The sequence below is a fragment of the Coccinella septempunctata genome, chromosome 3, assembly GCF_907165205.1.
Source record: "Coccinella septempunctata chromosome 3, icCocSept1.1, whole genome shotgun sequence".
Classification (NCBI taxonomy): Eukaryota; Metazoa; Arthropoda; class Insecta; order Coleoptera; family Coccinellidae; genus Coccinella; species Coccinella septempunctata.
In genome coordinates this window covers 22,718,781-22,732,524 of record NC_058191.1, presented here as the reverse complement: position 1 = coordinate 22,732,524, position 13,744 = coordinate 22,718,781, and the positions used below count along the sequence as shown (strand labels likewise).

The window sequence follows — 13,744 nt, the reverse complement described above, 5'->3', positions numbered from 1 at the left end:
CAGACTGAACAGAGAATTGCATATAAAAACTCATTTTTCTTCATCTTAAATGGAAAATATGACCTATTCTATGGTGGATTGCAACGTCGCACACGAAATCTTATACCGTGCTATGGTTTAGTCAAGCGCCACTTAATTTTTTACGGTGCACTTCAACTTTCCATTAAAATATAAGTGGAGCTTGGCTAAGCTCCACTTAGAAATGTGTTCGGTGCAGCCGACCTTATCTCGATTTAGGTGGCGCTTAAACTACGGTGCAGTCGGATTATTCAAATAAGCTACACTTAAACGTTAAGCTTAAGCGGTGCAGTCGGCCCTTAAAGAAGTAAATGACTGTGGTTGTGAGGCGATGCGCATGGGAGTAAATTGTGAGGGCTGAGAGAGTTCGACTGGTGAGAGAGCAGAAAAATTTGAGTATGACGCTCGTCGCATGGGTGTGTGTGTGTGTGTGTGTTGTGAGTGTTGAACGGGTCCAGTTGGAAAATATGAAAAATGTGGGAAAAACTGTGAGGACTGGGTGAGTTCAGTTGCAGCACTGTTTGCAGACTGTGCGATTGGGGCGAATAAATTATCTCCAGGACTACAGTTATTGTAACGCATCATTTCTATTTCAAATATCACAGAACTTATTCTGTGTTTTGCAACTGCACGAAGTTTGTGATCCAATTTACGAATCTTAGTCACAACATAATCTCACTTATCGCTGACAGCTCAGAGTATCTACAGATAATGTTAACACCTATAAACATATATACGAAGCTTTAGGCCTTAGACTCAATATCGACAAAACCAAAATCCTTCTTCTTTACGGAAGCGAAAGCTGGACACCCTACTGGCGACATATTGAACAGCTTGAACAAACGCAACAACGTCATCTAAGACAGATAATGCACATCAGATGGTTCCACAAAGTTTCGAATGCAAAAGTCTTGCAACGCGCGAGTTGTACAACAATTAAGACTCAAGTAACGACTAAGATGGAGCGGCCACATTCTGAGGATGCAAGACACAAGACTCCCCAAAATAGCTCTGTATGGCGAAATCACGGAGGGAGCCCGGAAACCAGGAGGCCAGTATAAGAGGATATACTACATCGAGTGCAGTTTTGCTGCGATAAAATATCTGATTTTGAGACTGAAATAAGTAGGCTCAATGATTACGTGAAGAAAACTGATCAGTTATATACTGAAAATGATATGTTGAAGGCGGAGATGGGTTCTTTGCGGAATAGATTGGGGGAATTGGAACAGGCAGCGCGTCTCAACAACGTCGAGATCCAGGGAGTTCCTGAAAAAAACGACGAGAACCTTTTACATATTGTGGAGAAAATAGGTACTTATGTTGGTCATAGCATCAATTCATCAACCATTGACTATGCCCACAGAGTGCAGATTAATAAATCTTCTGGCAAAAACACAATAAAAAATATTGTAGTTCGGTTCACATCACGAGGCGAAAGAGACAGGTTTCTTATGGCAGTAAGAAACAAACGCAAAAATATTAAAACTCCCAGAATGTCTTTGGACGGTGTATCAGGTGAATTCTTCGTTAATGAACATCTAACCCTAAATAATAAAATTCTTTATAAGGAGGCCAGAATAGCCGCTAAAAACAAGGGGTATAAATATGTGTGGGTGAGAAATGGCATAGTTTTCTGCAGGAAGACGGATACATCTGGAATATTCGTTTTGAAGAACTCGGATTCCGTTGGAAGGATGTGATTTTGTGTCATAGACTATAATTGTTGTTTTTAGTTATAGTTTTCATGGATCGGCTACTTATTTTTGGACAAAATGTTAACGGCTTACGAACTAAAACTGTTGAGTGTAGGCTCAATAGTTTATATTGATGCGGATTTGTACTTGGTCACCGAGACCAATCTTTCGGAGGGTATAGGAAGTTCGGAATTCTTTGATCTCAGCAAGTATAATGTTTTTCGTCGAGACAGAGGGAGCACATACTGTTCTGAAAGCAAAAAGTCCGGGGGTGGCGTTTTGATCGCAGTAAGAAGCTGCATCAATGTTAGACTTCGGGATCGGTTACAAAGTGATGCGGAGGATATATGGGTGACTCTCAATAGTGAGGACAGCAACCGTAGAATTCACGTATGTTGTGTTTACTTGCCTCCGCGAAACACTTGTGCGGTAGAATGTTTCACCAGGAAACTTCTGACAAATATGGATTTATTGTCAGGCGATCCCATCATAATTTATGGGGACTTTAATTTTCCCTATATTGAGTGGACATCTAGTGATTGTGGTAACTTTTTGGTACCTACTAATCTTGATAATCTCAATGCTAGTTTAATTGATCAGCTTTCATTTTTTGAGTTTTCTCAGCATAATAACGTTAAAAATTGTGATAACAGAAGTCTTGATTTATTGTTCAGCAGAGGAATTCGACTAGATGGGTGAATGTATGTGATGTCCATTTGGTGAAACCTGATTCATATCATCCCCCCATTGAGTTTTATGCTGATTACTCAAGGATTAATGTACTACGTGACTCTAACTCAAGCTTCTACAATTTCAAAAAGGGAAATTATGGTGACCTATGGATTTTAATCCATAGGTCGCTGGTTCAAATCCGGCCCGAAGGACCACAATGTTAACGCGACAAAATTAATTAGTAGACTGTAATGATCGAAAGTTTAATAATAAATAATTTTGAAACCAAAAGAAATAAGTCACCAAAACGGTAATTCGACTCACCTTTCTACTTGCATCAACCATGCACTATATTCTCGATTATTTTTCGGAGTTTTCGAAATTTTCTCCTCGAAACAAACTCGACCGTCGAGAGAGAGATACTTTCTCCATTTCTCCAGTATCAGTTTCGTCTTTCGCTGATTCACCGACGTTGTCAAATATACCAGTTCTGGTGTAAATTTAAGGCAAACATTTTCGAGCATTGGTCCATTCGCAAACAAAAAAAAAACATACATCCCGAATTCTTAACATTCCGCTCACCAAAACATGAAAATGTTTTCAACAAAAAAAAATATTTAATTCTCCTTGAAAAGAGGTATTCCGAGTAGCTTAACCCAAAAAAAAAAAAACAAAAAAAATTATGAATTGCATACATGTATGTCGTAATCCCAATATACATGTATGTTGATATCGGCACTGATTAGTCCGATCTTGGAAGTGGACACAATTTGGTAAGTCCACGTTTATAATGACCATCAGTCGTTTTTACAGATGCCACACGAATAACCCCATCTTTTCCAGGATATAACTCCGTTATTCTACCGGTCTTCCATTTTAGTGGAGGAAGTTTTTCATCCTTAAGCAGAACCAAATCACCGACATTTATCCCAACAGTGTTGTCCGTCCATTTCAATCTCTGATTCAAAGTATGCAAATATTCATTGTGCCATCTTCTCCAAAAGTCCTGATGCAATCTAGTTAATAATTGCCACCTATCAAGACGTTTAATATTTAAAGGTGCCAAATCAGGATCTGGCAGAGACGACAGAGGCTCCATGGTTAAAAAATGACCCGGAGTCAGTACGGAAAGATCATTTGGATCCGGACTGAGTTCAGTCAAAGGTCGGGAATTAAGTACCGCTTCGATTTGGACCAATAACGTGTTGAACTCCTCAAAAGTGAGGATTTGTTCACCTATCACACGAAATAAATGAGTTTTTACCGATTTAATACCGCCTTCAGACAGGCCACCGAAATGAGGAGTGGCAGGAGGATTAAATGCCCATTCGATTTTTTCCGCTGCTGCAACATCTTTCATTATATTCTTGATATAATTGGCGGCGCCAACAAAATTAGTGCCGCCATCGGTGTGGACATACGATACTCGACCACGACGCCCGATGAAACGGCGAAAAGCCGCTAGAAAACAGTCAGTGCTAAGATCTGATGCTAATTCTAGATGTAGTGCCTTTGTTGCACAGCAAACAAACAGACATAAATAAGCCTTTTGAATTTTAGCACCCTTTAATCGGCTACTCTTAATGTAAAATGGTCCTCCAAAATCAATACCAATGCACGAAAATGGCTTTACTTGGGAAATACGGAAGGAAGGCAGATTTCCCATCAAAGGTTGAAAAGTCCTAGGATTTGCTCTGAAACATTGAACACACTTCGAAATAACACCTCGAATCGCTCTTCTAGGTGAAAGAATCCAATATTGCTGCGAGATTAAATGTTGCAACGTTCGAGGACCAGGATGCATGTATTTTCGATGAAAACTTTCAATAAGCAATTTGGTCAATCTGTGTTGTCTGGGCAACAAAATCGGAAATTTTCGATCATAAGAAAATTTGGCGTTTATTAAACGACCACCAACTCTAAGCAAACCGGAATTACATATAAACGGTGTTAATTTGCGTAGTGTCTTCGAAAGTGGCAAATTCAGTTTCAGACGATTAATTTCCTCAGCAAACACAGTACCTTGGACATTTCGAATTATGACATTCAAGGCCATGTTCAGTTCCTTAATAGTGAGGAAACCATTTATCTTAGTTCGATTTTTCATCGCATTATGTGAGAATCTGTAGAGGTAGGCTACGATTGATTGTATCTTACTTAGAAAAGAATGTTTATCTAATAAGGACAGTACGATATTATCTTCAAACTGAATATTGAAAGAGTGAAGTTTCTGTTCGCCAAAAAACTCGTCAGAGGAAAAGTCTCCAGCAATAACTTCCGGAACAGAAAAAACACCTTTCAAAAAAGAGGGCCCCGCCCACCATAACGAATTATTTATGAGCTCAGAGGGTAGACAACCTCGGGATATTCCGAGTCAATCGCTTGACAGGAGAAGACGTGCTACAGTGCTCCTAGTGCTATAAAAGAGAAAGCGGACGAGAAAGTCACAGTGCCGTAAAAGTGAAAGCGGAGGTGAAAGTGCCCACTAACCAAGCTACGGAATATTTGATTCCGTCTGTGAAGTTGTGTAGGTTCTATATTTGTTATCGGAATTTTAATTCGTTAAAATTTTCAAAGTTGGTGTTCATCCTAAGTGTCCAGAGAATTTTCTCGTTGGTACTGCAGAAAACATCAGGTGAGCTTATTTTTCGTATCTTTCTTTCTGATTTTTCTCATAGCGTAGAGAATTTTTGATGAGCCGTTTTGTTTTTATGCATGAGATACATTTTTCTTTTGTCTTGAAAAATTTTATTTCCAATTTCTTCGAGTAGCGAAGTAATTATTAATTAGATTCTAAAATGTCTGACCATTCGGACTGCGAGTCCGTAATGGAAGAAGACTCGCCAGAAATCGCTAATGTCGTGTCCGAACACGATATTTTGAGAGAGGAGGACGCAAGTTTGAAAGCAAGGGTGAATGAGTTAGATAGATGCGTATCTAGCTTAGTTGCTGAGATTAAAAATCTCAGGGAGAGGCTCGAGTTGCAGGAGGGAAATAAGGAAAGTCCTTACTCCAAAGCACTCAAGAAGAACATTATTTTGAAAAATGTCCAAGAAGTGAACTTACCGGTTCAAAAACAGAAGATGGAGGTGGTCAAAACCCCTCAAACCAAAATTTCCCCACCCGCCAAAAGAGTGAGAAAGGATAGCTCCTCGTCAAATGAAGAGGCAAACAAGAAAAGAGTCTTGGAAACCCCAGCCCAAGAGAAAACCACTCCAGTGGAGAGAAAAGAAAAAATCCCCCCAGTTACCCTGAGGGGTACGTCCGAATGGACGTCAATTTCCAACGCGTTAATGCGAAACGGAATAAATTACAGCAGAGCGACTACTGTGAAGGACGGAATTAGGGTCGTTCCACAAACCGCGGAAGACCACAGAAGAATGACGGACTTCCTTCATAAAATAAATAGGGAGTTTTACACTCTTCAACGGGAGGAAGAAAAGAAAATCTATGCGGTAGTGAGATATCTACCGCTGGATGCAGATATCCCGACGATCCTTGACGACCTCAAGGATCAAGGGATCGTCGATGCTGAGGTCATAAGAATGACCTCAAATATAACTAAGAGGCCGATGCCCTTATTGCTGGTTAAAACCCAGAATAAGGGTATCTTCGAGGTGAGAAGGCTCTACAACATGAACTGTGTTGTTGAACCTAAGAGAAGGACGACCGGGCCTGGACAATGTTACCGCTGTCAGCGATATGGACATGCCCAAAGTAAGTGCACTTTTCCATGGAGGTGCGTGAAATGCTCCGGTAATCACAGCTCCAAGGAGTGTACGCTCACCAGGGAGAACGAGGAGCGAAATGCCTCTTGTGTTCTCTGTGGAGAGCAAGGACATCCAGCCAGCTACAAGGGATGTAGCGAATGGAAATTGGTCACTAAAAAGACCAAGAGATCGCCAAGATCGAACCAGACCAGCTCGAGGCCAACACAAAATACACCGAGGCCATCCCCAAACTCTTCGGAAGTGAAGAAACCCCAGGAAACTGCAACCGAAGCAGTCAAAGAGACGAAGAAACCAGAGAAAAAGACGGAAAAGGCAAAAACCGTCAAAAAAGCCGAAACCAGAAAAGGAATTTCTGGAATCACTGAGGAACTGGATAAGTTCACGAAAAACCTCCTCAGCACGATGATGCAGAATCTGGAGAAAGAGATTGAGAAGAAGATGCAGCAAATTATTAAGAATATTTAATGGCTGACACGACGATAAAGAACAATCTCATAATCGTCTCTTGGAACGTCGAAGGATTGAGAGCCCGCAGATCAGAATTCGAAGAACTGATTGAAGAGAAGAGACCGGATGTCATAGCTCTTCAAGAAACGAGACTTAACCCCAACGTTCGGATAGCATTTCCCAATTACGATATTTACAGAAATGATAGACCTAACAGCACAGGTGGCGTTGCTATACTGGCTAGAAGGAATATGGATCACCATTTCGACCAAATATTCAATGGACAAGAAGTAGAAGCAATATCGATTATTGTGAATACTAATCGAGGGCAAGTGAAGATTATTTCAACTTATAAATCACCGGAGAAGGACATGCTGGAAGAGGATCTAAAAATGCTACTAGAAGGAAGACACCCGAAAATCATAATTGGTGATCTTAACTGCAAATCGCAGGAATGGAACAGTAGGGTGGAAAATACAAACGGGAGAAGACTGAAGATTTATGCTGAAAAACTTAATGCAGTTGTGATAGGACCTGATATACCGACCTACATACCAAGAGTAAATGGACTACCCGATGTACTGGACATTGTCGTAATGAAAGACATCACTGAAGAAATCAGCATTGATACAATAGAAGACGGAACTTCAGACCACAATCCCATAGAATTCATAGTGGGACATGGCCCAAGAAACGAAGAAGAGACACAAACCAAGGAACGCACAGACTGGGAGAAATATAAGAATTTACTTCAGGAGAAAATCAGGGAAATTCCCCAAATAAACACCCAGGATGAATTAGATGAAGCAGTTGAAAAATTGGAAAATCATATAAAAGAAGCCTATGAAGAAAGCACCAAGAGAATAAGGAAACCAATTCCGAAACATTCACATGGAGATACGCCAAGGGATATAAAGGAACTTATAAAAAAGAACAGAAGACTCAGGAAAATCTACAGAACAACAAAAAGAGAAGAAGACAAGAAGAAACTGAATAAGCATAGTCAGATATTGAAAAATGCTTTAACAGAACTGCGTAATAACAGATGGCACCAGAGATTAAGGGAACTGAGTACAATAGATCACTCGGCTTGGAAAATGCAAAAACGCTTACGACGAGAACAGACAGTTATACCTCCACTGCATGGAGCAAACGGAATGGTATATACGAGACTTGAAAAAGCCGAAGCACTTGCCGACACAATTGAGAGAGAAGCCAGAATAAATTACAGAAATGATGATGACAATGAAGATCTAGAAGAAGAAGTGGAGGCAAACGAAGAACTGATGATGGAACCACCGGAAACCGAAATCATTCCAAAACCGGCTTCACCAACAGAAATCAAAGAGATCATAATGAAACTGAAAAACCGGAAAGCACCGGGAGAAGATAGGATAACGAATTATATGTTGAAGAAATTGCCTAGAAAAGGAATAGCAGCCTTGACGAATATAACAAACGGAGTGATGAGGACCGAATACTACCCAAAGAGATGGAAAACTGCAGAAATGATAGTTTTCAACAAGCCTGGAAAGGAACGGAAATTTCCTCAAAATTATAGACCAATCAGCCTACTATCAGCACTAGGAAAAGTCGTCGAGAGGGTTATCGCCAAAAGGCTGAATGAGGAAACAGAAATGTTGAAGATAATCCCACCCGAACAATTTGGATTTCGACGAGAACACTCGACTGAACTCCAATTACTACGGCTCATAGAATACGTCACCGAAGGAATGCAGACCAAACAGGCCACAGGATTAGTTCTGATGGATATCGAGAGAGCTATTGATAGAGTATGGCACGAAGGCCTAATCTACAAGATGAAAAGAGCAGGATATTCGACCAAGCTATGCAAGATTATAAGGAATTATCTGAGGAATAGAAACTTTTATGTGAAGATAGATGGAGCAACCTCTCAAACCAGACAATTGGAAGCGGGAGTGCCTCAAGGATCGGTACTTGGACCTCTGCTTTACGTAATATACGTTTATGATATCCCGAAGAATGCTAGGAATATGCTCACCTTGTACGCAGATGACACAGGAATAGCGTTCAGACATCGACGCCCAGAGATCATACACCGGAGACTGCAGGAAGCCATAGATGAATTACTCAAATGGTGCATCAAATGGAAAATCCAAATCAATGGAAGAAAGACTCAAGCAATATTACTGCAAAAGAGAAGATTGAGGATGGAAGAAAACCTTGAAGTTGATGGACAAGAGGTTGAATGGAAAAATGAAGCAACATACCTAGGAGTGACGCTTGACAGAGGACTTACATGGAAAAACCACATCAAATGTGCTGTTGATAAAACAAAAGCCGCAATGAGTAAACTTTATCCACTCATAGGCAGAAGAAGTCATATGAATAAGAACATCAAGTTGACGATGATTAAAACTATTGCGCGACCACAACTCACATATGGATCGGCGGCATGGGGCTTCGCAGCCAAGACCCACATCAAGAGAATACAGGCCACTGAGAATAAACTCCTTAGAATGGCGATGGACGTACCCTGGTTTGTTAGGAACAAACAAATCTACAAGGACTTGGAATGGGAACCAGTTACAGAATTTATGAAGAGAAAGGCGGAAAGGATATTCGACAAAGCCAAACAACATCCAAATGAGGAACTACGAAGATTAGTCGACTACGATCCAACAGAAGAAGCTAGAAGGTCAAGAACCTACCACCGAAGACCGAGAGATCAGTTAAGGATTTAAATGTAACCAAAGAAGAGCTTAACCTATAAAAGCTATAGGCAGCATACAACTATCAACACGACTATGATCGTGTGAGAGTCCAGAAACCATAAGAGTCAACTGGTTAATAGGCAAAATGCCCGGAACCTATGAAGAAGCAGTTAAGGGTTTTTAGTGGGTCTCGAGCTCAGAGAGTGAGAATCCCCACACTGTTCCCCCTCAGCAGAGGGTGTGTTCGTCTGTTTGCAGATTTTCCCCCTGCTACACCAAAAAAAAAAAAAAAAAAAACCTCGGGAAGCTATATCTGCTGGATTCTCAGAACCACTTATATGGTGCCAGCAGTTCGGACTTATTTTTTCCTGAATAGAAGCTACTCTATTTCCTACGAAAGTCTTCCATCGCGTTGGTGGAGACTTAATCCAACATAACGCGACCTTAGAATCAGACCATGCGAACGTTCGAGTAATAGTAAATATTGATGAAAATATCGACTGAATGTAATCCAAAATATTACTTAACAACACGGCAGCGCACAACTCCAACCTCGGTATCGATACCTTCTTCAGAGGAGCAACTTTCGTTTTAGCAAGCACTAATGTTGATTCGAATTCACTATCTGAAATTTTGACTCTGAGGTATACAACGCCAGCAAAACCTTTCTCACTAGCGTCACAAAATCCATGTAATTCGCATGATTCTCGTCTAATAATACCGAGAAACCTAGGGATTTCAAATGTTTCTAAACAATGTAATTCTGATTTATACTGATCCCAACGAGAAACAATAACCGGTGGGGGAACATCGTCCCAGTCCAATCCCAAAGTCCACAAAGTCTGTGTCAAATATTTCGAAAAAAATGTTAAAGGCGCGAGAAAACCCAACGGGTCGAAGATCCTCGCCAATTCTGATAGGATACTGCGTTTCGTACATTTCCTGGATAAGATATTCACACTATAGCAAAAGGTATCTTTAGCAGGATTCCACCTCAAACCCAAAACCTTAACTATGGAGTCATCGTCAAAGTCCAATGGAGTCAGTTTGGACTCATCCGGAAGAAAATCTAATAAAGCCGAACAGTTTGAAGCCCATTTCCTTAGAGGAAAACCAGCTTTATTGAAAATATTTATCAATTGCTCAACAATTATACGAGAATTCTCCAAAGAGTCACTACCACTCAATATATCATCTATATAAATGTCGTCTTTTAAAATAGATACTACAAGCGGAAAATTACAACCCTCATCAACGGCGAGTTGTTTTATTGTTCTGTTAGCCAAGAATGGAGAACATGTAACTCCGAAAGTAACCGTATTCAAAGTATATTCCTTGACCGACTCATCTTTCGAATCACGCCAAAAAATGCGCTGATAATTTCTATACTTAGGTGAAACCAATATTTGTCTGAACATTTGTTTAATGTCAGCAACGAACGCAATAGGATTCGTTCGAAAACGAACTAACAGATTAACTAAATCATTCTGCAACTTGGGTCCTGCGTACAATAAGTCATTCAATGAGAATCCCGATGAGCATTTCTGAGATGCATCGAAGACTACTCTGAGTTTAGTTGTTGAGGAATCGAGTTTAAACACACAATGATGCGGTAAATAATAACATTCACTACAATCGATCGAGTCCGATGCGAGGGACATATGTCCCGAATTCAAATAATCATGCATGAATTCCCCATACTGCCTTCTCAGATCATCACTTTTATATAATCGATTTTCCAAACTGAAAAATCTTCTAAGAGCGATCTCGCGAGAATCATTGAAAGAAGGTTTAAACTGCGATATAAATGGCAAATCAACTATGTATCGACCATCGACATCCCTAGTTGTAGTTTCCGTGAATATTCTCTCGCAGACTCTATCTTCTTCGGATATGACATTATGCTCAGGTATCCGTTCTAATTCCCAAAATCTCTTTAAAGTATTCTCTAAAGATTCGTTATCAGCCGAATTCGATACCAAAAATGACGACAAATGAACACTATCGAGAACCGACGAATTTTCCGAACGAATTCTTCCCGTTAAAATCCAACCGAATAATGTATTAATAGCTATAGGCTCTTCGATATTATTTTCGACCTTACCCGGAACCAATATTCGCGCAAAAATATCCGCAGATAAGAGCATATCTATTGAACGGGAATAATGAAACTTAGGATCAGCCAACTTCAAACACGAAATATGGGGCCAATTGACTGAACGAAACTTAAAATTAGGCATATCCGAACATATTCTGGGTAAGACAAAGGCATCGACCTGAATTTCACAATTAGCATCGTAACATGAACCTATGGTACAAGTAACACAGCCCTTAGGAAGAACGGGCGGGGAGCTTCCTATGCCATGAATTGAAGTTGCTAAGGGGCTATATCTTAAACCTAATTTATTTAAACATTTCGTTGTTATGAAACTGGCCTGACTGGCATTATCAAGAAGTGCACGAATTTTCTGTTTATTCCCATATGAGTCTGTTACTAGAATTTCCGCTGTCGAAAGCAAAACGAAGGATTCTAAAGACTTTAGTGGAGATATTTTGTCGAAATTATTCGAAGTTTGCAGGGAAACCGGTTGACTCGAAATTAACTGCTCATTCTTTGAACTAGAATCACCAGATACACCACTATGAACACTACTAGAAGTTGAAGTACTTGATTTATTTTCCAAAGATCGATCATGCCCTGATTCGTTTACCGCTCGATCGAAATGTAGAAGTGAGTGATGTCTATTACTTCCACAGTATCTACACGATGTGTTATTTGAGCAACTACTACAGCGATGAGAAGATTGTAAACATCTTAAACATAATTGATGATTTTTCGCCAGCAAAAATCGATCATAAGAAGAACGATTTTGAAAAATTGAACATTTCAAGTTTATGTGGTTCGATGACTTACAAAATACACACTGGTTTTTATCCATTGAATTCGTGTTTGCAACAAATGAAACCCTCGAACTATTTCTTCCACCTTTATGTGAACTGACCGAGGGACCTTTCTGGACAAGAGACTTATCGTTCGAAAATTCGACTGCCTCCAGGGCCTTGCAATGATTGGTCAAGAAATCCACCAATTCAGTATACTTAGGCAACTCTATCTTACTATGATCCAATTCAAATTTAGTTCTAGTTTTAGGATCAATTTTCTCTAAAAGAATATTGAAGAGTGGAAAATCCCACTCATCTACTGGAAAATCCAAATTGTCCAGAGCTGCTAAATTTTCCGAGAACACGCTCAACAACTTTCTCAAAACAATGAAGTTTTCTTTTTCCAGTTTTGGAAAACGAAAAATTTCATTCCAGTACGAAACCGCTAAAAGCCGCTTATTGTTATAGCGCTTAAGCAAACTATTGAAAGCAATAGGGTAATTTTCTCCCGACAATGTAATACCCTTAACTATTTCTAAAGCATCGTTGGATGTGCTACTCAACAGGTACTGAAATTTCTCAATGTTACTCAACGATGAATTTTTATCCACTAAGGATACAAATAAATCCCTATAATTTGGCCACTCCTTAAGAATACCTCCAAATGTGGGTAAAGATATTTTTGGTAGCCTAACATGAGATACCGTTGGTGGAATAGTATCCTTATTGTTAAGATTAACCTTTTCTACTAAATTGTAATGAATGGCTTTTATAGTAAAATAATTCCTGTCGACCACAGAACGAATAGCTTCCTGTGCCTCCAAAACTTCTTCACCCTCAACCGCTCTAATATTGACTATTTTAGAATGACAACTCTCAAACTGCTTATAAATCGGCTCTAACCTATCTATTCTCATTATTAGTTCGGAAATTAAGGACGGATCGCGCTGAGCACCTTTCGCCACATCAAGAATTTCCGATATTCGATTCGAAGCAGTTGTACGATTTGCGGTATGAATAGCCAACGAAGCCGCCATATCAGATGGCATAATGAGCAAATGACTGTAGAAGAAACTTTAAGGATTTCAGAACAAACTAGTATGAAATCCGACAACACTGCTGAGACGAATGCCGAGAAAGTATTCCAATTCGCAATTCAAACAATGAAATAATAATCTTTCTCTTTTTTTTTTCGCGCAAAAAATATACGCACATACGGAGTTATCGAATTCAATAATATATCATTATATGAGATATGTAATTATGGAAATATTCAAATTAATAGAAAAATTAAAAAGATTCAAACGACAATGAATAAATTTTCCAAATCAATTGAAATTAAAGAAAAAAAACCGAATCTGGCGCCGAATGGACCAATGTTAACGCGACAAAATTAATTAGTGGACTGTAATGATCGAAAGTTTAATAATAAATAATTTTGAAACCAAAAGAAATAAGTCACCAAAACGGTAATTCGACTCACCTTTCTACTTGCATCAACCATGCACTATATTCTCGATTATTTTTCGGAGTTTTCGAAATTTTCTCCTCGAAACAAACTCGACCGTCGAGAGAGAGATACTTTCTCCATTTCTCCAGT

The 13,744-nt window shown here is 39.5% G+C and overlaps 2 protein-coding genes across 2 annotated transcripts; one reads left to right on the top strand and one right to left on the bottom strand.

Annotated features, from left to right (window-relative positions):
• The first annotated feature begins 1,211 nt into the window (after nucleotides 1–1,211).
• On the top strand, nucleotides 1,212–1,721 carry LOC123310349. Its single transcript, XM_044893814.1, has one exon. It carries the CDS (start codon nucleotides 1,212–1,214, stop codon nucleotides 1,719–1,721), a length of 510 nt encoding a protein of 169 aa, XP_044749749.1.
• Nucleotides 1,722–3,129: 1,408 nt separating this feature from the next.
• Nucleotides 3,130–13,193, bottom strand: LOC123310348. Its single transcript, XM_044893813.1, has 3 exons — nucleotides 12,176–13,193; nucleotides 9,560–11,767; nucleotides 3,130–4,745 (listed from the first exon to the last, which is right to left on the bottom strand). The coding sequence occupies exons 1-3, from the start codon at nucleotides 13,191–13,193 to the stop codon at nucleotides 3,130–3,132; spliced, it is 4,842 nt and encodes a 1,613-aa protein (XP_044749748.1).
• Between the last annotated feature and the right edge of the window lie 551 nt (nucleotides 13,194–13,744).